The sequence below is a fragment of the Verruconis gallopava genome, assembly GCF_000836295.1.
Source record: "Verruconis gallopava strain CBS 43764 unplaced genomic scaffold supercont1.10, whole genome shotgun sequence".
NCBI lineage: Eukaryota > Fungi > Ascomycota > Dothideomycetes > Venturiales > Sympoventuriaceae > Verruconis > Verruconis gallopava.
Window position 1 is genome coordinate 255,488 of NW_015622146.1, and position 25,402 is coordinate 280,889.

The following is a 25,402-nucleotide window of genomic DNA, read 5'->3' on the forward strand; positions in this document are numbered from 1 at the left end:
GGAGCTGTAGCCTGAGAAACTGTTCCGGCAGAAGGGGTTTCTTGCATGATCTGCAAACGAGATACGCTTGACATCCTTTCACTCCGCGTACAGCGAATGTTCTCATGCGCAATGAGTTGAATAGAATTCAGATATATCTACCCACACTCAGTCAACGCAAGCAGCCCGCGAACAAGATGTTCGAGCCTGCCTAGCTCTGACGGAGACAAGAGTGATGTGCTGCATTATAGCAGTCCTTGTACGACCGAAAACTTGCCATTATCCATTGTCCCGCGCACACTCGCGCCGGGGTTCTATCAACGATTGATTGCACGGGGCTCGGAACGGAGTAAGGATGCCCCCCCCCCCCCCCCAGAAATCGTCTCGGCCTTCCTTTCCATCCTCCAGTTGTACGTGACGCCCGATTGCCGCAGTTTATTCCGCCTCCTTGCTTTCGGGTCGATCTCGTGCATGAGAGAATATGGAACCAGCTGCCGTGTTCGTTCACTTTAAGGGGGCACCTGCCGCTGGAAAGGCAAGACAGCCGAAGCTTGACGTTTCGCGAGAGCGCTGACGAGAGTTGGGTTCGTATCTTGTCAGTCAACTAAGGTAGCGCCCCGGCCGATGATTTATCCAGCATACAGAAAAGATATATATTCACGTTGCAAATGGCACAATCGCAACGGCGAACAGCCGATATGAACGTTAAATAAGCTAGCGTGCAGTAATTGTTACTCGCGATGAGTTCACGAGCTTTTCTTGTCTCACCCGCCTACGGTTTCCCAGACGTTTGGTATTGTCATGAGCTCAGCCCGTCTGTTCCTGCTTGTGGAGGAACGAATTCAATAGAAGTGAATTTCCTGTGGTTATCCTACCTCTCCGGGGACCAGCGCACTGCCGTTAAGCCCTCTAGATTGAGGTGTGTTGTCTGAACAAGGGATCAAGATAAGCAAAAAGGCTAGGCCGCAGAGGGAGTGGCGGTTATCAACATCTTGGTGCAATGCCCTTTGTACCAGTGCGTCCAGTGTCTGAACGGGCTATATCGCCTCTTTTTGCTCGTGCTATCTTGTTCCGCATAGATTGGGCCTCGAAATTAGATTTGTCGGCGTACCGTCGACCAAGTGTTGCATTAGTTCTACTGCACCGCACAAAGAATACTGCTGCAAGCAATTTAAGGTGCCAGCCAACCCCGAGTCTGTACAAAAAGGGAGGCTTTCATTAGGTGCGGGACTGGTGGAAGAAATACAGTCGCTTAGGCTCTGCTTCTTGGCTTGATTAGCATCCTTTTGGGGGCCATCCCAAGCCCTTTGCTGAAATCTAATGTTGACAAGCGTAGCATCTCGTATTGGGAAGCATGGGTACTCCTTAAACACAAACGCAAGCTGACTCCAACGTATTTGGGACAGTCAGATATTTTGGTGAATTGATATGTAGAAAAACTTAAGGTGCTGCACTCATTAGCCTCGCTAAGTGTCGGAGCTCTTACAAATCCTTGCTAATGCATGGACTTTTGTCGAGATTTGATCAATTCTGCAATAGTGGGCTGTTCGATGTCGTTCAACTACAATTTCAGCCGTGTGTCTCGTGCATGGCCTGGACGGGTGATGCTGAGCCAGTTAGTGCTTATTTAATGCCGACTTGTGATCGACGCATGCATCGTATCTTATTCGCTTCCACCGTGTGCGAAGCTTGGGCGAACTTTATATGGACGAGAACGCTGTCGTAAAATGGATATCGCTCATCAGTCGCTTTCAAATTCCTCGAGTTCGATTGGAGAAAGGGCTGTTTACCTCAGCCCGCATAGGCACAAAACTTGACCTTGCGCGCAAGGACGAAGTTCGTTTATTCGACTTGCTGAGAAGGAAATGGGCATGAATTCGAATGCGCCGTGGGTGGAAGGGCCATACAAGCTCATTCCAATACCTGCATCATCTGGTGGTGTGGTAAGTTGCCGTATATTGTTCACCGTTCCACCCTGATGTGTTCGTCTCAGAAAGTTCATTATGCGGTCGAGATGGCAAACGAAATGGCGTTCGTACATAACTGTTTCATTCGGGGATTCAACTCGATCCTGTTGCAAGGTCCTCACATTCCGTCCTATGGGCAGCCGGATTACAGGCCGCAAGACGTCAAAGACTTTCTCCTTTTCACAGACTTCTTGATCCGCGTTTTACACCACCACCACAAGGTAGAAGAAACAGTAGGCTTCCCTGAGATCGAGAAAGAGATTGGAGAGCCAGGGTTCCTAAGCGTCGCCACGGAACAGCACGCACAGTTCCATGACGGTCTTGAGATAATTTGGGAAATGGCCAAAACTATGCAGAATGATCCGAGCAAGTGGACTTGGGATGCGATGAAGCAGTGTCTTGATTCCTTCATGCCCGTCATGTATACTCATCTCGTGGAGGAGATTGACCTCTTCCTGAAGCTGGGACAGTTCAATGAGAAGGCCTTGAAGCGGGCATGGAAGGCGTTGGAGGAGGAGGCCAAAAAGATCGGTTTCGCTGGTTTGGTAAGCCCATCGCGTGTGCAGGGTTGGTCATCATAGCTAACATTTGTTCTCTTAGTATGACACCATACCTACCATCTTCGGCTGCCACGACGCCTCGTTTCAGAGCGGAGGAAAGTTCCCCCCCGTTCCTAAAGTGTTCCGGTATCTCGTTAAACACTGGACCTCAAAGCGCAATCGAGGCGTCTGGAGATTCTGTCCTTGTGATGAGTGGTCACGGCCAAAACCGTTGTTGTTCTCCGAGGGCAAATGAAGAAACTTTGGTGCCAACGAGGGATGGAGCTTGGTGACTTGTGTTTTTCCAAACGTGATGTTTGGATATAATGTAAGCGCACTTTTCTCTTTGGATTTGGAGACCCAATTGTATCTGTATGTGTCAGAGACCTTTAAGATTTGAGGTTGAGGGGAGGCTTGCCACTCATTGGAGTATATTAGGCTAGGAACGGACGGGGAATGAGCCCTTCTGCGTCTAGCGGTTGCATATGGATCAATATTCTTTGAAACAAGGTGTGTAGACGTTTCTTGAATGGAACAATTCGAACTTTCACTTTTTCTTGTCGTGCTCGTAAATTGCTGATGCGCGGACTGCTATTGCGTCCAAGGTAAACGAACACGGTCTAACTGAGAACTTTTCTTTCTCCGGACGTCATCCCAGAGAAATCCTTCTTAAGAAATGGCACAGTGGTCGGACGACCATCTTTGCCTTGTCTTTGTATAGATTTTGGCGTGGCTATTGAACAAGCGCATTCCTCCATGCTTTTACTTTCACAGCAGGAATATTTCTACGACCTTGGCAACATTCTACCTCTTAAGTTGCTGGATCAAAGTGCAGTCGGACCACAGCTTACCATTTTTCGCTCTCAGTAACTGAGGAACGCCAGCCAAAACCGTCACGTGAGGGAAGAGAAGCGGCCATGGGTATGGGCCGCTTTCCTTTTGTCGCCGCAACATTTGCCAATCTCGAAGAGGGGCCTCGCAAGTATGGAGAGCAGATTTCAAGCCTCATTGAGGCTCGCAGCCCCATGAAACACCAAAATACACACAAGCTGCGAGAGGACGGATTGGAAAAGGAAACGAAACCACAGAAGATGCCCACGTTGATGAAGTCATACGTTTACAAAGCCAATGCAAGGGGCTCGAACTCGACAAAGGCCCCGGTGTCCGTATCCGCCTTCGCGATCCAAGGCCAAACCAATTGGTTGGCTCTGAAGTTCCCCAGTAGTCCGGCGCGAGGCCGAGCTGGACTCGCAGGAGCTCACTCCGCACCTTTAAAGCAGCGACATCGAAAGGAGGGAGAAATAAAATTTTCAAGGCCACATGTACTCCAGAGCCTCACAGTTAGGGTGGGGGAAAAAGGAGGCGCCGAACAATTGTTGCAGATCCCCGTTTGAAGGGAGAAGAGGGAAAAAAAAAAGTAATCATAAAGGGGAGAGGGAGAAAAAAAAAAACAGGTTTCGCTCGTGGTCCTGAACGCCTGGGAGAGAGTTTTGCTTTTTTATTTTTCTTCTTTCTTTTTATTCCTTCCTTCCTCACCCCCGCCTTCTCCTGCGTGGCGCGACGCGTAAAATGACAGGCATGGAGACGAACTGTGGCTTACACCGATGCCCATGGATAAGGGTCGATGTTTATCGCTCCTTGTCACGCCCGTCTGGTGACAGGTTCGGCCACGGTTTGAAAATGGCATTGGGTAATGCTGAGCGTGACGTTTGGGTGCGAGGTGGGATGGGAGAAGGAATGTGCTTGTATCTATTTTAAACGACGTGAATTGTTTCCGCTTCAATTTTTTTTTAGAAAAAATTATTCTCTCATCTTATGCCGGGATGTCTCGCCCTGCAATACACAGCTTGTGGGGGACGCGACAAAATGCGCAGCAATCCGCGCGGCGTTTACATCTGCAGGACTGCCCTTGGGCGCACTTTAGAGACTCTATCCGCTTTTAGCAACATGTTTGGCGACTTTGCAGCACTGTTCGGTCAAAAAGCAAAAGCCAAAAGTATCGCTATCATTCATGTCCGTAATATGTACAATGGATATCTAAAATGACCGTACAGCCAAGGACACGGCCTCCGTCAACTCTGAGGCGATTCTAGGACGTGCGAAAGACCACGATCTAAACACATGCATGTCCACGGGTGGATGTGTGGAGGTATTCGTGCAAGAGCCACCGCTCACCACCTGGTGTATACGTCAGGATTCCGAAGATTTCAAGGCGAAACAGTTGGGCAGCAAACTTACCAGTCACCCTGGTCCTTCATGGCGGCAGCAACCTTTCGGAAGCCTGCAATGTTGGCTCCAGCAACCAGGGAAGGAAGCTCGCCCTCTGCTGGGGTAACAAACTCCTTGGCTGTCTCGAGGCAGTTGTCAAAGCAGTTTTTCATGATGTCCTTGAGCTTAGCGTCGACCTCCTCAGCAGTCCACTTTATCCTGGACGAGTTCTGCGCCATCTCGAGACCAGAGACGGCGACACCGCCAGCGTTGGCAGCCTTGCCTGGGCCATACCAGATGCCCTTGTCCTTCTTCTCCTTGCGGGCCTTCTCGAATACATCGATGGCTTCTTGCGTGCAGCCCATGTTGGAGCCCTCTGCGATGAAGAGGCAGCCGTTTGCAGTAAGTGACTCGGCCTCGTCACCAGACACCTCGTTCTGGGTGGCGCATGGAAGAGCAACGTCAACTTTACCGACCTCCTTCCATGGACGAACGCCCTCCTTGTAAGTGACCTTGTGCGCAGCGGTGTTGGCCAGCTCAGCGAGGGCCTTGCGCTCAACTTTGAGAGCGGCGATCTCAGCAACAAGTTCGGGGGTGATCGCACCACCCTCTTCGGCGATCAAAGAGCCCTTTGAGTCCGACAGGGAGACAACGGTAGCGCCAAGCTCAATGGCCTTAAGTGCAGCGTACTGTGCAACGTTGCCAGAGCCTGAGATGGCAACCCTCTTGCCCTTGAATCCGCTGTTGCCACCAGAGGCGTAGTTGATCATATGCTCGACGTACTGTCCTTCGTTGTCAGATCGATCCGGCTGGTCACAAAGATGTTCAAGGCAAGACCTACGTAGACAAGACCGTAGCCTGTAGCCTCTGGTCGAATCAAACTGCCGCCCCAGCTACCGCCCTTACCAGTAAGAACACCTTCCCACTTGTTCTTTTCCAGACGATAGGTTCCGAACATCCAGCCAATCTCACGTGATGAGACGCCGATATCGCCAGCCGGAACATCAGTATCAGCTCCGATGTGCTTGTTGAGCTCCCTCATGAAGGCCACGCAGAACTTGCGGATCTCGTTGTCCGACTTTCCCTTAGGGTCGAAGTCGGCGCCGCCTTTGCCACCGCCCATCTGCACTGGCCACAAGAGTCAGTCTAATGCCACTTGTGCGTTACCTCATGGTCATATACTCACGGCCGGTCAATGCGTTCTTGAAGATCTGCTCAAAGCCCAAGAACTTCAGGACAGACAGGTTCACGGTTGGGTGGAAGCGAAGACCGCCCTTGTATGGACCAAGGGCAGAGTTGAATTGCACACGGTATCCGCGGTTGACTTGGACCTCGCCTTTGTCATTCTCCCAGGTGACGCGGAATTGAATGACGCGCTCTGGAATGGAGGCGACCTGGAGGGCCTTTCTGTACTCAGGGTTCTTTTCAAACAGAGTGGAGTTCTCGAGGGTGGAGGCCAGCTCTGACGGGCACCGTTAGCTTGGGAGAGACGAAGGCAGACTGCTGGGGAGCTCGGCTCAGGAGGATCTTATGATCGCTGTCGCGTGCTCTAAACTCACCCTTATAAGCCTGCTCAAACTCTGGTTCGGATGGAAGGTTCGACATTGTGTTCGACGAGCCTGGTTGCTTTGGAGGGCAAAAATGTGTTGGGAATGTGAAGGTCAGCGAAGGAGCCAAGTGCGAAGATTCAATTGATAGTATGGCAGCTTCGATAGGTGGTAGATAGCTCCTGAACTGGTCGAGCAGGTCCAACAGCAGCTCTTATATGCGTAGCAAGCAGACAACACGAGCTCCCGAAAGCTTACTGTTTACAGTCTGCCCACGTAGTAGCTACACCACGTTTACGTCAAGCTTGCGAAGTCGCGCATAGCTCCTGCAGTGGCCGAAGATCCAGACCCTCAGATCTCTCGCCTGTTGCGGAGCGCGGGCGCAATCAATGGCCGCTCATCGGGATTCAAAAATTTCTCTACGTGCATAGTGTTTTGATAGAGACGTACTGGGAGCTGCCGTGGAGGAGAGAGATAAGAGCTCAGCAAGCAGCCAATGAGGGCGAGGGACGAAAGCTGCGCTCATGCGCAATTGTCATGCTCGGCACGCTCTGCTTGCGTTACTCGATGGAATTGCGGCAAACAGTGGGGAGCTTGTGCATAGCGCGCTCAAGGAGCTCTCACTCTCTCCGTGGAGGCACGCTGACGAAAAAAAAAAAAGGAAAAAAAAAGCACTGCGGTCATAAGTTGCAAGGATGCGTCTTCCATGCTTCTGGAACTTTACTGCGACGGGGGACGATGTTCGCTCGCGAAGCCTTGTCGGGATCGCACGGATCACCGCGCGGACCGCGGATCGCTCTCTCCGGTATCGCGCAACTTTGCTGCCTTCAGCCTGCATATCCTCAGCCTCGCATGAAAATTTGCGCTCCCTTGCTCAAACAGACAACGCCATCCCACACGGTAAGGCTGAACGGCAGTGAGAATGGGCATTTCCTTACACAAATTGAACTGGAGCAAACCGTGTCAAGAAAGTGCCCTCGTGATTCACCGTTTCAGCCCACGTTGAGCCAGAGATCCGGAAGAGTCACGCCCGAGTTCGCCCATTATGGTGTGTCTACTGGGTCCCAATCCTAAGAAAAGTCAGACGATTTTTCCCACCCTTCAGCCTTGCATATTCGAGAAAGCCGGCTGCAAGACACTCGCTTGGCCTCTGCTCCGGTTGAGTCACAGTTCAGACACACACGATGGCGTTGGCCGGCCGCAACTAGTCGCCGCCGGCGCCGCCCATCGGGAATTTACGCAAAGTGGTCGACAAATATGTGACTCAGCTCGTGGCATGTCACTTACCGTCACGAGATACTCGTCCAACCCATCCATGACCTTCATGTCGTCCTGTCCAATTTCAAAGCTTTCGATCTGCACATTTTCGATGATTCTGCTCTTCTTGACGCTTTTAGGAAGCGGCACATAACCGTGCTGTAGAGACCAGCGAACAAGGAGTTGAGCTGGAGTACAGGAGTACTTCTTTGCTAGGCTGACTATGACGGGATGTTGCATCCGCAAAGCATGAACGAGAGGAGCGTAGGCCTGCACCACGATGCCTTTTTCCTTGCAGAAGTCGCAAATTTGCGTACGTGTGTTGAAGGGGTGTACCTATCTAGCCAGTTAGACGCTCACGCCGACAAACGCACCGGCGAATGGGGGAAAGGTTAGGTTTCTTTGATAGAATCGCAGAGCCGCAGATCCCATATATCAAACCGCCAAATTCAACACGTAGCGGAGCGTGTCATGGGTGTCGTTGAATCATGAATCCTTCGTGCTCACCTCGATTTGGTTGACGGCGGGAAAAACGCGTGGCTTTGAATCAAACAGTTCTTGCAGCTAAAGACGACGGCGTCAATGTGATTGGCTACAAACTTGTTCAGTGCAACAGGACATACGTGTTTGATCCCGTAGTTGCTTACTCCACCGGTTCGCACTTCCCCAGCCTCGATCGCATCCTCGATAGCTCTCCAGGACTCGAGTCGAGCCTCCTTTCCGCCGTACGGAGAGTGAAGTAAGAACAGGTCAATGTAGCCTAGACCGCATAATTTGAGGCTTCGCTTAATGGACCTGCGAGCGTGATCATATGAGCCATTGGCGGCCAGCTTGGTCGTATACCAGATGTCTTCTCGTGAGACGTCGGGATTTTCTGAGAGGAAGTTCTTTATCGCCTGGCCAACTTCCTTCTCGTTATCGTACATCTGTGCCGAATCGATCCTTTCCACTCGTCAGCATTCTCAATTTCGACCTCATCCATTCGAGACTTGGTGTGGAACCCTCGGTAGCCTGCCTACATGGTCCACGTTAGTGACGTCCGCTCGTAGTGTCAAGAAAACCCCGCAAAATTGTAACGGCTGGTGATGAACGCTTGCAATGGAGGCAGGTTCTCAAACAGTACTTGGACGCTTTCAATCGATCTACTGCCCACCGCTGCTATATCTGCACGATCTTCGACCTGTCTTGAGATCTTGCAGGTCTTCCGCCTTGTGCATGCTCCAAAGCTTGGAATCCGTACATGTCAGGCCAACCAATCAAAGACGCTACCTGTACATCCATCGATTTTTCGCACCTCGCGATGGAGGGTCGGGGAACCGGAATGAAAAGAGACTCACTTCCAAAGCTATCTGACAGGCCTCCTTTGCCTCCGGGCCTGACATAAGGTAAACCCCAAGATGGATCCGGGGCATGCTAATACCATCGTACAGCTACCAACGACCTGTCAGTTTTGCATACGTAGTTTTTTTTTTTCTATAAATCGAACAGTGTCACAATCCGAAGCTGACCTTGATTTGCGAAGCGAGGGAAAATGTTTGATTGGCCATCACAGAGAGACGGTTTCTTGGGCAACAAGGCGAAACGGCTATGAAAGGAGACAAAGGAGACGGAGATGCAGAGAGTTTGGGCTGTCGAAGCAGCGAGAAGCAGCGAATAGCCGGGTGGCTGGAAAAGGTTCGAAGGGAAAAAAAAAAAGAAAAAAAAAAGAAAAAACCAAAACCGTTTGCTTCGTTCTCGCGTTTATTCCCTATCTGGACTACTTTGCATAAAGTGGCATGTCTCTCTTCTGGTCGTGTGTTTGGACATGAGAGTACAGTGGAGAAAACGGGCTTCGGAAAGCCGCAGGTGTTTTGTTTCGTGCCATGCCGACGTCAAACTGCGGCTCTTTGCCGATTTCGAAGCCGCCAAAGCCGCTTCCGTACCACAAGCAAGCCTCTGTATGCTCGAAAGTCTGGTGCAGTTTGATACAGGCGCTATCGAGCAAGACGGTGACGGCACGGGCCAAAGGACAGCATGATGGGAACTGGCAAAGGATTGCGGGACGTGTCTGGGCGCGGGCACAGCACTGCGGCAGGGGGATGAGCAATTCCAGACACGCTTTTACGAGTCTTCCGTCGTGGCTGAATACTCCATTCACACCATGCATGTTGTCGAGAGATGACGACGAAAGATCGCTTAAGATCAAGAAGCGGCTCATCGTCGCACGAAGCACGAATTCGTCCAGACGATCGGGATTACCAACCTGCTGGGCGGGCTGAGTAGCTTTCAAGCGGCCAGAGCCAAGCATGCGATGCTGTGTCTCAGCTGGCTGTTCGTTGCCACAGCGGGCTCAAAGCACGTCGCGCGCATTTTGGTAGCTCCATGGCGCCGTCAACAGGTTGCGGGCACCGAAAGCATCTTTGGATGGCGCTCGAAACAAGGACGCATTAGTTTGCGAGCTGCAGAGCGACCAGCTGTAGGTGACAAGGATGGGGACAAATGATCTCCATTGTCAGAAAAAGGCGCCCGTGAGGCTGCAGGATCTTGCGCAGTGTTCGGCGACCATAAAAAAGAAATCGCTGGGCGTTCAGTCGCCGTTGATGCAACCAGACCCAAAGAGCACGACGGGAATGGCACCGTCGACGAACCTTTTCGCATGCCCAATGACGCGCTTCTGGAGAGAGACCAATCGGATCGATGCTCGACTGCCCGCTACAACGGCTCTCTGTCAGTAGTGTCCATTGTTTCGACGGGGCGACAGAGAGCCATCTCAAAGCCCGTCGCCCCTCCCCCCTTGCAAAATGACATTTTGCGGCTGGGTAGCGCGGCCAGCCTAGCAGACCGTCTCCGTCGGCCGTCGTCAACAAGCGCAGATTCGAGGAGGAAAAGGCATCACCATGCGTGCGTTTTTTGCGTGTGGTTCTGGTCGAGGCCTCCAGTCGGACAAGACCGACCGTGATCAAAGACCCTGCTCCATGGCGCCGCTCTGGATCCAGGCCTTGCAGCAGGGGCGCGAATGAGGTCCGATTGGAAGCGTGGATGTGTGTGGGGAGCAAAGAAAGGGAGAGAGGTCACATAGGGCACATTCCAGAGACGAGCAGTAACAGAAGTCCGCAGCCATGGCCGTAGTTGGCAGGTTAGCGACGGCGCCAGCAACAGAAGCAGCAGCAGGAGCAGCAGCAGCAGCAGAAGTAGTCGCAGCGACAGGAGAAGCGAGAGGCGCAGGGCCGAGAGCGATGGACAAAGTTGGAGGCAAGAAAGGCGAGTCGCACATCAACAGGCGGTCCTGCGTGCGTGCGTGCCGCTGCTCGCTCGACTGCAAAACGAGGAGCGAGAATGGCGCGGGATGCGGTCCAAATGTGCTGGCAACAGGACGCGACGTGCCATGGCGAGAACAACCATCTCCATACCGGGCGTGACGGGGCGAGCGCGGGCAGGCAAAAGCGTCGCATCAGCCATCGGTGGCTGCCAGCCCAGGAACACCACCCAAGCGCCACACGCAGAGCCGATCGCAGACCCTGGCGAGCCCAAGACGCTGGGACTAAAGCGGCGCTTCTGCGCTCCAGCATGTTGTCATGAGCCCCCGTCGGGCGCTGTGAGACAAAGACTGCCATTGAAATAATCGCGGTCCGGACGCAGACGCCGGCGGTGCTTCCTTCTGTCCATACTTCTTTTTCTAGCTTGCTGAGCATCCATGCTCGTCCGCCTTTGGCAGGCGCTCTTGCTGGATATTTAGGCCTGCCGCTCCGCTCCTTCCTGCGCGGACGTCGCTGCAACTTGATCGCATTCGCGCCCCGGCATCTGCGATCCCTCCGGCTCACCCCATCACGCAGCTCTGCGCTTTGTGCTTTCGCCCCGGGACCAGCGCGGAGCCTCGCGCTGTTCACGCTGGCCAACCTCGCCGTTCTGCCATTCTTGTGCCACGTTAGCTTCGCTCGCAGCCCGTTCTCGTGCCTGGCCGTCTGCTTCCCAGAGTCCCAGGACCGCTCCGTGCGGCCGGCCTTGCTTTAGCTACGCTTCCGGCTACCGCAGAGTGGGGGCATGGCCTTCAACACCAACGTCATCGGCCAAACTGGCGCCTCCGTGGGCGTCCCATCCTACGCGGGCTCCTCGCCGAACGGCACCTACCATGGCTCGCCAAACGGAGGAGCCGCTCCAATGCCCACCTTCCTGGCCGAGCGGCCCGAGTTCGACATCTTTGCCTGGCACGCCGCCTACCAGAGTTGTCTCAAGTTCTTCCTCGACAGGTCCCAGCACGACTCCATGGTTCAGGCCGTCGCAGCCCTCATCAATATCCGCCTACCTTTCCAGTGGACAGACCACCCGGTCATGGGAAGCGGTCGGTATGCTCCATCCGGCATCCCGAGCCCAAGCACATATGCCTCACCCTACTCAAGGCACGGCATAGGCCCTCAACCACAGACCGCCGCCTCGTGGGTGTCATTAATACCCTTCATCAGACGACTCGTAGCCACCGGATTCGACACGGATGGCATTCTACATGGCTTTTTCGGCGACGACTGGCGACGCGGCGTTGGCGATCTGCAGGAGGTTGAACGACGCAACTTCCTTTTTACGGCCAAGAGCGTCGGCTGGGCGAAGGTCAAGTATCAGTACGACATGCCCCCCGACCAATTGATCCCGTTCGTCAGACCGCTACAAAATGTCAAGATCGAGGAGATCGAGAACGCCGAAAGGGAGTGGAGCAAATGGCTTGCGATGGAAGACTGGATGGTAGGGCCTAGGGATCCCGATGTCGCCATGGCTCCAGAGTCAAGGGGCAATTCTGTTTGACATGAGTCTAATCACCAGCTGAATCGCTGCGAGTAGGAAGCCGATTGGCATTCTGGTGGCGAGGCAAATGCTTGTATAATTACGCAGATTTTGAGCGTACGGCGTTTTCTCCAGCGGGGATATCCCAGTACTGTTTGCTGTCATTTTTGTGATTCTGCATCCGGTATCAAATGGTTGTCGGCGATGTCTGTCGCCACCTTGTACACCTTCAAGCTTTCACTCCTTCCAAAGAGACAAGCTAGTATATAATGCAAGCAACGGTTCCGCTGTCACAGTGGCGGACTCTTCGCTTACTCGTGTATTCCCCCACATTTGCCAGGGCTGTGGTCCGTGCTAAGCAACCTTATTCGACGGCGAACCCCTGTTCTCAGCTGTCTCCCAACCTCATCAACCGTTTAGTCTATCGAAAATCCTATATTTGCCATCGCGCGTAAAAATAAGCGTGTTCAAAACATCTGCGGGGCGATCCTGTCGCGAAAGCGAACGTTTGCGAATGCGAATGCGCTTTGCGCTGACGCTAAGTGATCAATTACGAATGAAGGCGTCGTAAAGAAACACCGTTTTGCAAGAACGAATAGATTGCCTTCGGGTGACCAGTTGGGCGTTTGGTCAACTCAGATCTGCTCAGAATAAGGTCGCAGCCCGAAAGATAGGCGTTCTTGACAGCCGTTGGCTTCGGGACGCAACCCGAGTGAGCGCGTCACCTGCATTCTCGGGGCCCCCAACCTTTTCGCAGCTTGGTTTCTGCACCTCCAAAGCACCGGGAACCAGCGCAGCCAACCTGCGGTACGGCTTGCGTCCAATACAAGGACCCACAGCTATTCACTCACTCACCGATCTGAAACGCACGATGGCAACCGTATCGGAACAATGGACGCAACTTCTCGATCGATGCCTCCAGCGTCGCGTACGCAGGGAGCAATTCCACAGCCTTGCTGATCAGCTGTATCGCAGGACACCGATCATGAGTGCCAAGCTGTCCGATATGCTCATCACTCGTCAAGAGCTCACCCCTGACATGTTTGATCCTCTCCTGTCTGTATATGTTGAGACCCTTCTTGAACACGGTCGAATCAATTCAGCGGACCTTCTCGCAGCTCTATACAGGCACTCAAAGTCTGCAATCAAACCGGAATCTCGGGACCTCGATTCAACTGAGAAAAAAGAGAACAAGGTATACAATACTGCGGAGTTCGAGTCGGCCGTTTTCGATATGCTCACGCGAGCATACCTGCCAGACGGAGGACGGCCGAAGACGCAGGACGAAACCCGCATCGCGCTCGTGCTTCTTAGTGAGTGGCTTGAAGCAAACATCTCTAGGGGCACGAGCCTTGCAGATGAGTCTGACCACCAGGTGCTTGTGGAGGCAATGTCAGTCATCGAGTCCTTCGGCGCACTCTCCATCGCCATGCTCGAGAACGCCAGGGTCGCTGGCGTGATCGATGTCATGCTCTCAAGAGACACGAAGAAAAAGCTGGCTCAAGGCTTGACGTCCTTCGTACAGTTCTGGGCTACCGCAGCTCCTCAACACGCTGCGAACGCAGCTCGACTCGATTCTGCCCAGAAGAATCGCGGCCTCGTTGAGGACTCGGAAACCGAGCCGCAGGATGCCGCTCTGGATGTCGCTACTGCGATGCAAATTGAAGCCATTGTAGATATGCAGATGGTGCATACGCGTCCTCATACCTTTGTGTTTCTCAACGCATTACTGACCGGTTGTCCGCTGACCGACGAGAGCATGATGATGAACTACTTACATACACGTTATGGTGGCGATGCTCAGTCATTGACTATGGACCTGATCTTTGCGGCATTCGACACTTTGGCTGCTGCAGCGGAACGCTCTGACCCTCACCATTCGATGTTTTCGTTGAAGTCGTTTCTTGTTAACAAGGTTCCCTTACTCTTGTCCACATTGTCGGGATCCCTACTGGCCCCAGAGCTTGTTATACAACAGGCGCTCTCACACGTTGACATCAATGTCTTTCCTACTGTAGGGCTAGGCATGCTGCAAAGCAACACAGCTTTACAAGATACCAGACAGGACTTCGTATATGCTTGTATACTTCATGGATTGCTCACGGCAAACAGTGTAGGGCGCCTACTTGGAGAATCAACTTTCGACTCTCCTCCTTCACCATCAAGTCGTTTGCATAAAGACATGTTGTCCCAACAGTGTGCCAATGAGCCAGGCAAAGTGGTGCAGCTGATTGCCGATCTTGAGAAGCTTGATGGGAATGCCGGTGCAATCATCGGGGCTGTGGTCGAAGCTATACGTACAGCCTGCGCTACGAAAGACACAATGTCCTTGAAATCGATCTGCAATGCGTTCGCGGGCAAACCGCATTTCTTGGATGCCATGTTGCAGTTCACATCTCCTGCAAGTATTCTGCAGCCCCTGTGCCAGCTTCTCGAGACTTGGAAGTATGAAGATGATCAAGGTACGACAGCTACATTGATTTGATGCTGCGATTAAGTCTGACTTATATAGGCGAATCTCAACCCGTGTATGACGAATTCGCTTCGGTGTTTCTGCTTGTGCTCACATTTGTGTACCGATATGGTTTCTCACACGCAGAGGCCGGCATGCCAAAGGAGGCATTCGTCTTTCGATACGTAGCTCAGAACCATCAGGAACAACTTTCGAGCCAGATGACCGAGGAACAGTCACGGCATCTTGGCAGCTGGGTGAAGGGTCTCTTTGATCCAGATGGTATCACAGAAGAAGTCACTGCTTCGTGTCAACCACAACAATTTTATTTACTCGTTCCGACCATATTCAGCCAGACTATTCTTGCGTGTTCAGCGGGCGTGTTGAGCTTAGATACCATTAAAACCGGGCTCGAGTGTAAGCCTACCAAACTAGCGAACTTATCACAGGCTAATTCAAACAATAGATCTGCAGGAGCCATTCCTACTTCCATCTCTTGTTGGCGCCATACATTGGATTACCACTTACGTGCGTGAATATCCAGGTGTAAATACGGATATTATCATCCAGATTCTACAGAGAGTCACTCGAGCGCCATCATCGGGTGAAGCACAGGCTATGCACACGTCTATCATGGGCATAGTATCTCTGCCACTCGTCCACTGTCTTCGCACCTTGCGCAAGATCAACTCCAAACGCGTAGATGTGGACCCCATGCTTCAAAGCTTAAAGCAATATGGTGACTTCATCCGGAGTCCTTTCGGGCCCTGCACCTCAATTGCAATGTACTCATTGCCACAAGGCGTGAAATCAGCGGTCAAAAGCGCATTTCAGGGGCTCATCAATTGGAATCTGCAAATAACAACTTTGAATCCCGCGCAGCTACCGCCACCATATCAGCACCGAGTCATGCTCATAGCTGAGCACCTCATCGGCGCAACAGAAATGCTTTCAGTCCTGCTTGCCGAAATCAAGGAACAGAGTGAAAATGCAGCTGGTGCTGCGGCCGTAGCTCTTGACATTGCGACAGCCATAGTCTGCGCGCCAAAGGCAGAAAACAGCCCCATTGAAATCGCTTGGCCAACGAGCCCCGTTCCAGCACAGCATCCGTACCAAAACAAGCGGCTAAATCTTCGAGAGGCGCTTTCGCTGCAGAATGAACGCGTGGCAGATATTATCAAGAAAGACCAGTCGCTTGCCGAAACGATCGTCCGATTGCATCGCCGTGTCGAAGCCCAATGCGCCATCGGCACTGCTCCACTCCCAGATCTGACGGGCCAGCTGCCACCGCAAGATGTACAGCAGATGCTCGACTCTATCACAACACAACAGAACACAACTCAACAGCAACCTGCCTTAGACTTGACTCAGGATTCTGGCCTCACTGCGGACCTAGGCTTGAATGGCGCAGATTCTATGCAGCTTGACTTTAGCGTCGGTAACGGAGGTGATGGTGGAATGGGTGGACTTCTTGGAGGAGGAGAAAGCATGAATCCTGACGACGACGTCTTTGGAGATTTGGATCTGGATCTGAGCAACATGGAGAGTTTAGATATAGACTACGGCTTTTGACCAGGAAAGAGTCTTGTTGTAGATGTTCCACAAAGTTTTTTGTGTTTGGCAATCAGTATGTGATATGACAAAGCGGTCTCACCGACTGTCCTTTCCGCCATGAAAAGGGCAAGCAAGACGCTTGAAACAACACCGATCTCCCACTCCGTCCTGCTCGAGTGCCATCACCATCACAGCAGATCTCCAAGCCCCTTCTCCGAATCTTTCTTGATCAAGTCTATCATCCCATCAGGCATCACGGGCGTTCCGTCCGCCTTCTTCACGTAGCGGAACGGCATCTCCGTGCTCTCGTGCTCGTCGACCCGAATCTCCGGGAAGTCCGCGTAGGGGATCTTCTCGAGCTCATACCCTTCCTGGACGACCATGCGCGTGACGCGCACCGCCGTGTCCGTGGTCATCTGCACAGGTCCCAACCGTCGGCCGGCGAAGCCCTTGACGCGGAGTTCAGACGTGCGGTCCCGGGGCGGGTCGTCGCCTGGCGACCGGGTCGTGTGAGTTCGCGCTCGAAAACACTTGCGTTCATCATGGGCAGGGGGACAAAAAGGATAAAGGGAAGGTTGGGAGAGAGAGAGAGAGAGGGGGGGGGGGGGGGGGGCGCCGGGATCAAGAGAAGGGCGAGGAGGAACTCATGGCTCACCGAGTATACCGCCGAACAAGAAGACGCTGAAGACGTCTTTATCCTCAGGGCTCAGCTCCTTCTCCGCTTTCGGGTCCAGCAAGCAAACTTCGCCCTTTCGATCTCGGAACAGTTCTTCCACGCTCTTGTGTTCGACTTCCAATCCGTCTACGCCTTCAAGCTCGGACGGCAGCTTGAAATCGGCCGGAACGCTGGACAGCAAGAATCGCGAGCCCGCACTTTTAGACTCCTTCGCTATAGTCTTGTATTCAAGTGCAGACCAAGCTTCGAGTTCAGGGTCCAGGTGCTCTACTATATACGTGTACTGCTTGTCGGACGCAGACATGTTGTGACGAAATCTTGAAATGGCCGTGGAAAAATCCGAACGAAGAAAAAATTGGAAAAGAGACAAGGTTCCTTAGCCCCAACGCCAGCCAAGAGGAGGACTTCAAATGGATGTAAGCATCTAGAGGCTGGTAGGAAGGGTACAAGACGTCGACTGAGGAGTTTTCATATCACGTGAGTGGGGAGAGACAAGTAAGTGTTGGACTAAGTTTAATTTTGTGCACAGAGAGAGATCAGGTCATTGATGCATTTGATGGTCTGCTCAGAAATGGCGAACAATATGCCATACTATATCATTGTTTTCGACCCGTAATAGTAGGCCTCTATGCAATCATGAAGATGCATTTTGAAACGTCTGCACCCATAAAATCCGTGTACACCTTCCATGATTTGAAAACCCGTAGTAGCAGACACACACGCATGTTCGAACGAATCTATGAACGAGGCTTCTCCTTCTTCTCCTTCCACAGAGCCATCAGACCGACACCAGAAACCTTGACGACCTTGAAACGAACACCGGGAATATCACCCTTGGCCTTGCCCTTGCGACCTGAAACATGTTAGAATAATGTTATCGAAGAATGATGTGAAAGGTTGGAATATACCGAAACCAGCGAGGAGGACCTCGTCGTTCTCGTCGACGAAGTTAAGGCAACCGTCGTTCGGCACGAAGGCGGTAACCTTCTTGCCGTTCTTAATGAGTTGAACTCTGTTAAAACCTTTGTGTTAGAAACGATGTTAAACAGTAGAATACTTTCTCTGCCCTGTCACTCGTCTGGAGCCCTAGACGTGATGCCCTCGAGGACATCGTAGGAGGCGGTCTTCTTTATGGTGTACTGCCTACCAACCCACACCGCCTGAAAATGAAAAAATATGCGCCAACTCACCTCACACACTTTCGAATAGCAGAGTTGGGCTGCTTGGCCTCAACACCGACCTTCTCCAGAACTATGCCCTTGGCGTGCGAGGAGCCACCGAATGGGGAGGACTTGTAGGCGGTGCCGAGCAATCGCTTCTTGTAGTGAAGATCTGCCCATTGCTGCTCACGTCTGTGGTTGCGCAGCTTGCGTGCGGCGTTCACTGTACTTTCATGTCAGTTTTTCTTGGGAGGAGGTTGACGGGGACAGAGTGATCGATAGGAACATACATCCTCTAGGCTTTCCTTTACCCATGATTGCTGTGACAGTATTAGCTTATGTTACAAATGAGACTGAACAGCCTATTGAAGTAATCATACCGAATTATTGAATGCGCAATGGGTGTGTGGTGTATGTGTGTGCGAGATGTAGCTGTCGCTCTCGAAAAGTGCGGATGCAAGTTTTCGACCAGTTTGTGGGCTGTGGCGCATTTTTGCCTTGGGGATTTTCAGGCCACAAGGCCTTAACGCCTTTCATCGCAGTTTGAAGATCAACCAAAATCAACAAATGCCTGCGTAAACTATCAAGCAAATCATGTAGTAAGGTAACAATCATGTCTGCAGGCAAAGAACCTGCTGACAGCAGCACGAAGCCGCGAATATCACGCCTCCCTGCACCTTCACTCTTCGTCGGCCCTCCATCACGCAATGCGTCGAACCTTTCGTTAACATCGCCTAAGGAAGGAGGCTCCAGTAGTGCCAAACCATTGAGCAGACAACGTTCACGCCTCGGACAGTCGAGTGAAGTCCATGATGTTCCATCTAGTCCTGTGGAAAGTAACACGTCTGGGGGACTCAGCAGACATCCTACGGTCCAAATATCGACATGGGAGGGTGTAAGCAACGAACGTACAGATGCATTGTGGGCTGAAATGCAGAACACCCTTGAGGAGGTCGAGTTGAATGCCACAAGTGGAACGCACGTATTTGGACCGGGACATTCGCGCGCCCTTGAAGAGCTTCGTACCGCACAGATAGCACTTGCCCAAGCCTGGGCCAAAAGCGAAGCCGACGAGGACCAGACGGGAAGCACTTCGGCCACCGCGCATTCAGGCAGTGCTGGCGCTACAAACCCTATCAATACAGTTGATTCCCTATCCGGAGACCGTGCGAACAAACTAGGCCAAGTGGCGGCAACCCAGCCGGCCGGGTCGAAAACACAGTTGGAAGAGGACACGGAAAAAGACATTGCGCTCGCTAGGCAGAGAAGAGAGGCGAATGACCGATACTTTGAGAGAGTGAATCAGGGTGTACTGGAGGTAGTGAAGAAACTTGAAGTAGTGGCCAAAGCCATGAAGGACGTCGAGGTGGAGAGCAAGGAGATTTGGGGGGAAAGGGATAGCATCGACACGGCGAGTGTATCTTGAGTATAGTGTTTGAGCGTGGATTCATGCCATCTGTTTGTAGAAGCTAACAGACGTAGATAGAGTACATGAAGGTCTAAATTGAGTGTACGCAATACTACGTTGATGTTGACGAGACGACGCTCAGGATTCAAACGGACATTCAGAATCACTGACCCCGTTAGCTCTGATCTCTGGCATCTGCGGTAAAATAGCTTATGGGCTTCAAGTTCCGCTCCCAAACTTTTTTCAATCATTTTTTTCAGTTTCAAGTTGGGTTCTCTAAGCTGTTCATTGCGTATCTCAATCAAAAGGGCAAAACAGTCAACGAGGAGATTGTCAGGTATAGCGAATGTGTTGCAGAATCCCCAAGGTACAGGATAACGATCGTACAATTTTATTGCCTGGTGGAAGACGAACATAGGAATACGTGACCTTATCATGGTGTAAATCATTCTAGACTGTCTGAAGTGCTCCATGCCGAGGTCAAAGAACAGAATCTGAAAAGAGAGTGTAAGTCAGTTGTTTCGATTTAACATGGCTCGGCGAAAACGAATTGTGGAAAGAGTCATTCAAGTATGAGGGTCACTGGCAGGATGATGGGCAGAGAAGAATATGTGAACTGACCAACATTGACATCCGTGGCTTTTACGTACTGAACTATCGCCCGACCGTGCGGGACAGTCAGCGTTACCAGACGGCGAGCATAATACTGGTGCAGAAGGACCGTCAGTTTCAGCAACTTTGAGCAATGTAGAATAAGGACAATCTGGTAAGCAAAGTTCACGCAGAATGGAGAAATTAGAGACCGACATCCTTCATACGTAAGTAAAATTGATTCCGAGGTGGGTTTTCTCTATTTTTACATTATGCACAGCACGTTAGACTAAGAAGCATGCTTCCTACATGCTTTATTTAACTTTCTTCTCTTGATGAAGCCTCAATACCTCAGCGAAGAACTTGTTTGACAGACCAATGCTCATCTCATCACCGTGAGGCAATATCTGAGTCGCGTACATCGCTGCTACTCCTTTTTCTCTGTTTAAGAACCATTTCAGGTTCGGCAAGCCACCCCAGGTCAGAGTGCCTGCAGGAAGGATATCTGAATCCGCCGTAATGACCATCCCGCCGCATCCATAATTGATAGGCGGCGCATCTGCTGAGGCAGCCGCATTGGCAGCCACAGCACCACCTCGCGCATCTGCTAGCATAGCAAGACCTTTGTTTCCGGGAGGAATTTGCGGCGCTGCGAGGATATTGTTGATCGTGTCGATTTTCAACAAGGTAGGCTGCGGTGAGATCAGATCGGCCAGTACTTTCATGTAATCCGTAACCGAGGACCATAGTCCACCACCTCCACAGTCTTCGTCCATGTGCTCTGGCCAGCCGTTCGAATCACTGTGAGACAGTGTGCCATCGGCCTCACGTCGCGAAGACGACATGAGACGAGCGCGAATCTCTGGAGCGCGGTCAATGTGGAAGCAGGTGCTGTTCATTCCCAGCGGTTTGAAGATCTTCTCGGCCATGTATTCGCCCAGACGCTGGCCGCCATTGAGACGCTCCACCATGATACCCGCAAAATCAATGCCGCTACCGTAAGCCCAACCTTCGCCAGGTTCGAACAGGAGGGGAGTTAAATATTGCAAAAGAACTTTGCCAGCGCGCTCGGCTGGAGGAGGCCCATTCTTCTCTCTCCAGGCTTGGATGAGAGGGCTTAAGAAATCGTAGCCCACACCAGAGGTATGACTGAGCAGTTGGCGCAGCGTGATCTTATTGTGCCGGGGTCTCAGCGTGAAGCCGTTTGGTGCACTCTCGTCCGCTGTTATGATGGGCAAGTCCTTCATCTCTGGTACGATGCGCGTAATATCTTCGTCCAGATCGACTTTACCCTGCTCGACTTGTTGCAAAGCACAGATACTCGTCAATAACTTGGTGCATGACGCAATCCAGAAAGTAGCCTCGATATCCAACGGTTTCGCGTCTGGTTTGACACCGGAGTCACCAGCAGCCTTGTGGTAGAAGTAGTCGCCTGATCGGTCAGCATGAGCCATTTCTCTTGAAACAAACCGCTCAATACTGATGCTAGACGTACCTGAAGAATTCACAGCTGCCAGAACGCATCCCGGGACAATATTTGAGTCTTTCCCCGTCGATTGAGCCAGGACCTCTTCGAAGGTAGCTGGAAGTGAGCCCATACTCTCAGATGCGGAAGACGGGATTGGGCTAGCTGAGGGTGTCGATTGGATAGCTGAATGGCACAACCAAGCGGTCCCCACTCGAAGGCAGATAGGTCAAGGCCAAACTACAGTCTAGACACAATCGTTATTACTTTACTATATGTCAAGGCGGACGCAGAATAGTCGAGATAGAAAAAGGAAACAAGATGTCAGGGTGATCGAATTGCTCAGAAAGGACGGTAATCGCTGTTCGACGTGTACTGGTGGGCCTTGCTATTTATGCACAGTAGCTCTCCAAATTGCACAATGGACGAGGCTGTATGAGGCATGCCCCGCTTGTTGGTAACGCTCTGCTCGGATCTCGAGCTGTTTTGGGTCACGACATTTTCCAGATTGGCGATTCCAAGCACGAATGCGGTAATGCTTGCGGGTTCAATATCCTTCGGGCAGTAGAGTGCGCGATTGGAATCCATGAACAGGTAAACGCATTTACTGGTTTCGCCTTGGTGCGATCGCAGTAATTGCTACGTAATTGCAATGATGCGACCTCTGGTTTGGGAGCAGGGTGCTGATGGTGAGAGGAATGCTTACCTTGGCAGGTTGGAGAGCTCTCTCGTTGCGCTCAGGTGAAGCTTCCGTTCGGAATCCGTCACTACGAACTTAACAAACTAAGTGGCACTCAACCCTTTAACCATTTCGACGGAACACTGCTGTTGCAAAGTGCTCTCTGATCCGAAAGTGGCATCAGCCTCGTTACATTGTCCACTGTTCTCCAAGATTTTACGGGATATCTCGGTCCATGACATGAATCTCCGCAGCGGGGTTGCGTAGAGCCGCCGACCATGGACATAATCCACCGAGTCGCGAACAGCTGCGCAGCCCAATCCACGAGCACCCCAGCCCAAGTAAGTATATGTTGTAAGCGAGAGTGGCCGCATGCGTATTCGCTGTGATGTCCCTGTACTGGTATACTCCTACACCCAAGGAGCATCTAAACTCCGGGGATCAAAAACGCGTATCACCGAACAACATGGCGAACCGTGTGTTCACCGTCCAGCCATCTGAGCTCAAAAACATTAAGAACAAGGTCGTCGTGATCACCGGCGGAGCATCCGGCATTGGCCTTGCTACAGGAAAGCTCCTCATCAGCCTCGACCCTTCCAACAAGATTGGCATCATCGACCGCAGCCCTCCGCCGCCGTCTTTCGCGTCCGCCTCAAACGCCCACCGGATTCTCTACCAGAAGTGTGAAATCACCGACTGGAAGTCGCAGCGCGCCGCTTTCGCCAACATCGCCAGACACTATGGCCGCATCGACGCGGTCTACGCGAACGCGGGCATCGCCGAGTACGGCGACCAATTCTTCGACGAGACCATGGACGCGTCCGGCCAGCTGGCCGAGCCGGACAGACGGGTGCTGAAAATCGACATGGACGCGGCGGCGGACACGGTGCGGCTTGCGATTCACCACCTGCGGAAGAACCCCGAGGGAGGCAGCATCGTCATCACGGCAAGCTTGGCTGGATACTTGGCCAGCGCAGGTGCTGGGCTGTACAGCGCTGCGAAGCACGGTGCGTGAGATCGACCCTTCCCAAGCATACTCCCCGCTGCGAAAGACCTTTCTGCTGACGTTTGCCTTCAGGCGTCGTGGGCCTCATGAGAGCCTTGAAGCAGGACACCAAGAAGTTCAACATCGCCATCTCCGTCGTCGCGCCTGCGATAACCAAGACGCCCATCCTCGTCGGAAACCGCGAGGCCGAGATGAACATCCAAAGCGGAGTCTCCACGGAAGACGCTATCAACCAGTGGTCGGAGAAGATGAGCAAGGTTGGTGTACCGATCAACACGGCCGAGGGCATCGCGCTTGCTGTATGTCACTTAATTGACGGCGGAATGCAACGGAACGGCGCCGGCTATCTGGTTCAGGCGGACAAGATATGGGACTTTGAAGCCGGACTCGCAAAGAGCAGAGAGATCTGGATGAGCAAGGAGATGCTGGATCTGTTCAGAGGCGGCAGGAGCGCCCCGCTGTTTACAAGGGTCGACGATCCTAAAGCTAAGATGTAACAGGTACGCCTACGAAAGCAAAAATCACCGGCCGCTTCTCTCCCAAATGTGATGATTGCTAGCTCTTTGCCTTGACCTATTCGTCCAGCTTGAGCGGCTCTCTTTCTAGGTATTCCGCGAGCGAGGTCAACTTGCCTCGTGCTTGTTCAGCGCCCCACCTTACGTCTTCCTCCTGCGTTGCTCCATAGTACCCGAACTCTCCACAATACTGCATCATTTCTGTGATCATGGTCCTCGACCCTTCCGGAAGGTGACTCGCGAACTGCTCCACGGGTATCTTGACATGCTTTACTGACTTACCCGTGGCCGCCGACAAGATCTCCGCGATCTCGGTCTGCGTATACAGCCCTTGTGCGCACGCGATGCTCTTGCCGGCATACTTGTCCGGATCCGCAAGCATGGCCGCGATCCATTTGCCAGTGTCAGCTGCGACATCGATGAAGGCTGTCTTGGCGTCAGGATTGAGAATGTTGAACAACCCATACGTCCCGTCTCCGAGTGGTCTAGGCTTCTGCCGACCCGTCAAGTTTTGCATAAAGGAACCTGGCACGAAGAAGGATGACTTGATTGGCAATGTGCGAATGTACTGCTCTGTGTTGTATTTCGACTCGAACAGGTCAACATTCGGGTATTTGCCGCCGGAGATCTTCTTAGGAGACACCATGGATGACCAGATTAGATATTGAGCGCCACACTCCACGGCGAGGTCGGCAATGTGATTCCCCAGCTCCTCCTCTTCCTTGCCGCCTGTCCTCGTGTATACTGTTCTACTAGTTAGCTACGCAATGATAAAGTTGAAAAGCGGAGGGGAAGTGGCATACTGGACGTCGTCATGGAGAAAACGGTGTGGGCGCCATTCAATGCCGCTCTTAAGTCGGTGTCAGAGCTGGTGTCGCACTTCACGACTTCGACGCCCCGTTTAGCCAGAGCTTGGGATGACGGACTCGAAGGATCGCGAGTGAGACCTCGGATGGAGAATTCGCGAGACAAAGCTGGATCTTGCAGGACTTGATCAACAACGGATCCACCTTGCTGGCCAGTGGCTCCAAAGACCACGAGAAGTTTCTTGCTCATGCTTGCTCGTGTGAAAGATTTCGATCTAAAGTGATTGCGGCTCGGGGGTCCCAGACTGTGGAACAAAGTTTGATGAGGTGCTTCTTCCTCTTCTCGACCAACGGGCTTGACACCATTTATATCTTAATTTTGGGCCATCCTGTTCCCCATCCTGCAGAGCCATCCGCTTCGTTCTCATTACACCTAACCATCTTCATTCGTTCATTGAGCATGGTTGCTAACCTTGTTTCGTATTTACCCATACTGCGCTAACCTCGAATCGTATTCTGATCAGTTGAGTCTAACCTGTTATCGTATGTCTCGTTCAGCTCCGATTGGCCGCCACAGTCGACTTCAGTCTTCCCAAGTTTTAACGTACCTTCATGCTACCACCTCGTGATTCCGCGCCATTATTTCACCGCTGTGAACAGAAGTTTTGTTTCGGGCACTCAAGGACTTCAAGCGGAGATATTCGTATGCAATCTCCTGTTTCCGGGCGAATAAGACCGCGTGTCCGAAAGTCAACAAGTACGTCACTGTGCCCAGGCCTGCAAGGTTATGAGCTTCAACATTCTTCCTAACGCTGATATGCGGTCGAAGTTGAGAGTAGCA

General features: G+C 52.2%; 12 protein-coding genes across 16 annotated transcripts; 5 read left to right on the plus strand and 7 right to left on the minus strand.

The window, feature by feature from the left end:
• Nucleotides 1–1,554: 1,554 nt before the first annotated feature.
• On the plus strand, nucleotides 1,555–2,996 carry PV09_03738 (uncharacterized protein). Its single transcript, XM_016356970.1, has 3 exons — nucleotides 1,555–1,922; nucleotides 1,973–2,491; nucleotides 2,547–2,996. Exons 1-3 carry the CDS (start codon nucleotides 1,845–1,847, stop codon nucleotides 2,739–2,741), a joined length of 792 nt encoding a protein of 263 aa, XP_016215059.1. The 5' UTR covers nucleotides 1,555–1,844; the 3' UTR covers nucleotides 2,742–2,996.
• A 1,248-nt stretch (nucleotides 2,997–4,244) lies between these two features.
• PV09_03739 (NADP-specific glutamate dehydrogenase) lies at nucleotides 4,245–6,895 on the minus strand. The gene is made up of 5 exons (XM_016356971.1): nucleotides 6,253–6,895; nucleotides 5,880–6,155; nucleotides 5,535–5,821; nucleotides 4,724–5,475; nucleotides 4,245–4,663 (listed from the first exon to the last, which is right to left on the minus strand). Exons 1-5 carry the CDS (start codon nucleotides 6,296–6,298, stop codon nucleotides 4,657–4,659), a joined length of 1,368 nt encoding a protein of 455 aa, XP_016215060.1. The 5' UTR covers nucleotides 6,299–6,895; the 3' UTR covers nucleotides 4,245–4,656.
• A 28-nt stretch (nucleotides 6,896–6,923) lies between these two features.
• On the minus strand, nucleotides 6,924–9,192 carry PV09_03740. 5 transcript variants are annotated; one of them, XM_016356972.1, is made up of 7 exons: nucleotides 9,006–9,192; nucleotides 8,835–8,927; nucleotides 8,499–8,512; nucleotides 8,121–8,439; nucleotides 8,005–8,061; nucleotides 7,528–7,833; nucleotides 6,924–7,310 (listed from the first exon to the last, which is right to left on the minus strand). In XM_016356972.1, exons 1-7 carry the CDS (start codon nucleotides 9,042–9,044, stop codon nucleotides 7,284–7,286), a joined length of 855 nt encoding a protein of 284 aa, XP_016215061.1. In that variant the 5' UTR covers nucleotides 9,045–9,192; the 3' UTR covers nucleotides 6,924–7,283. The 5 variants fall into 5 exon arrangements, with proteins under 5 accessions (XP_016215061.1, XP_016215065.1, XP_016215063.1 ...); XM_016356976.1 differs by having other exon boundaries at nucleotides 8,121–8,512; XM_016356974.1 differs by having other exon boundaries at nucleotides 8,121–8,927.
• A 38-nt stretch (nucleotides 9,193–9,230) lies between these two features.
• PV09_03741 (uncharacterized protein) lies at nucleotides 9,231–9,916 on the minus strand. The gene has a single exon (XM_016356977.1). The coding sequence runs from the start codon at nucleotides 9,782–9,784 to the stop codon at nucleotides 9,254–9,256; it is 531 nt and encodes a 176-aa protein (XP_016215066.1). The 5' UTR covers nucleotides 9,785–9,916; the 3' UTR covers nucleotides 9,231–9,253.
• A 1,179-nt stretch (nucleotides 9,917–11,095) lies between these two features.
• On the plus strand, nucleotides 11,096–12,578 carry PV09_03742 (uncharacterized protein). Its single transcript, XM_016356978.1, has one exon. It carries the CDS (start codon nucleotides 11,518–11,520, stop codon nucleotides 12,268–12,270), a length of 753 nt encoding a protein of 250 aa, XP_016215067.1. The 5' UTR covers nucleotides 11,096–11,517; the 3' UTR covers nucleotides 12,271–12,578.
• Nucleotides 12,579–12,617: 39 nt separating this feature from the next.
• PV09_03743 (uncharacterized protein) lies at nucleotides 12,618–16,387 on the plus strand. The gene is made up of 3 exons (XM_016356979.1): nucleotides 12,618–14,711; nucleotides 14,762–15,118; nucleotides 15,168–16,387. Exons 1-3 carry the CDS (start codon nucleotides 13,121–13,123, stop codon nucleotides 16,271–16,273), a joined length of 3,054 nt encoding a protein of 1,017 aa, XP_016215068.1. The 5' UTR covers nucleotides 12,618–13,120; the 3' UTR covers nucleotides 16,274–16,387.
• On the minus strand, nucleotides 16,069–17,422 carry PV09_03744 (uncharacterized protein). The gene is made up of 2 exons (XM_016356980.1): nucleotides 16,911–17,422; nucleotides 16,069–16,748 (listed from the first exon to the last, which is right to left on the minus strand). Exons 1-2 carry the CDS (start codon nucleotides 17,233–17,235, stop codon nucleotides 16,444–16,446), a joined length of 630 nt encoding a protein of 209 aa, XP_016215069.1. The 5' UTR covers nucleotides 17,236–17,422; the 3' UTR covers nucleotides 16,069–16,443.
• Nucleotides 17,423–17,427: 5 nt separating this feature from the next.
• On the minus strand, nucleotides 17,428–18,545 carry PV09_03745 (40S ribosomal protein S23). Its single transcript, XM_016356981.1, has 5 exons — nucleotides 18,472–18,545; nucleotides 18,382–18,411; nucleotides 18,122–18,314; nucleotides 17,840–17,943; nucleotides 17,428–17,784 (listed from the first exon to the last, which is right to left on the minus strand). Exons 2-5 carry the CDS (start codon nucleotides 18,404–18,406, stop codon nucleotides 17,669–17,671), a joined length of 438 nt encoding a protein of 145 aa, XP_016215070.1. The 5' UTR covers nucleotides 18,407–18,411; nucleotides 18,472–18,545; the 3' UTR covers nucleotides 17,428–17,668.
• Nucleotides 18,546–18,704: 159 nt separating this feature from the next.
• Nucleotides 18,705–19,594, plus strand: PV09_03746 (uncharacterized protein; the record flags this gene model as incomplete). Its single annotated transcript, XM_016356982.1, has 2 exons — nucleotides 18,705–19,508; nucleotides 19,574–19,594. The coding sequence occupies 2 exons, from the start codon at nucleotides 18,705–18,707 to the stop codon at nucleotides 19,592–19,594; spliced, it is 825 nt and encodes a 274-aa protein (XP_016215071.1).
• A 716-nt stretch (nucleotides 19,595–20,310) lies between these two features.
• PV09_03747 (uncharacterized protein) lies at nucleotides 20,311–21,945 on the minus strand. Its single transcript, XM_016356983.1, has 2 exons — nucleotides 21,586–21,945; nucleotides 20,311–21,522 (listed from the first exon to the last, which is right to left on the minus strand). Exons 1-2 carry the CDS (start codon nucleotides 21,686–21,688, stop codon nucleotides 20,405–20,407), a joined length of 1,221 nt encoding a protein of 406 aa, XP_016215072.1. The 5' UTR covers nucleotides 21,689–21,945; the 3' UTR covers nucleotides 20,311–20,404.
• Nucleotides 21,946–22,348: 403 nt separating this feature from the next.
• Nucleotides 22,349–23,827, plus strand: PV09_03748 (uncharacterized protein). Its single transcript, XM_016356984.1, has 2 exons — nucleotides 22,349–23,241; nucleotides 23,313–23,827. Exons 1-2 carry the CDS (start codon nucleotides 22,623–22,625, stop codon nucleotides 23,735–23,737), a joined length of 1,044 nt encoding a protein of 347 aa, XP_016215073.1. The 5' UTR covers nucleotides 22,349–22,622; the 3' UTR covers nucleotides 23,738–23,827.
• Nucleotides 23,610–24,989, minus strand: PV09_03749 (uncharacterized protein). Its single transcript, XM_016356985.1, has 2 exons — nucleotides 24,559–24,989; nucleotides 23,610–24,499 (listed from the first exon to the last, which is right to left on the minus strand). Exons 1-2 carry the CDS (start codon nucleotides 24,809–24,811, stop codon nucleotides 23,814–23,816), a joined length of 939 nt encoding a protein of 312 aa, XP_016215074.1. The 5' UTR covers nucleotides 24,812–24,989; the 3' UTR covers nucleotides 23,610–23,813.
• Nucleotides 24,990–25,402: the final 413 nt, after the last annotated feature.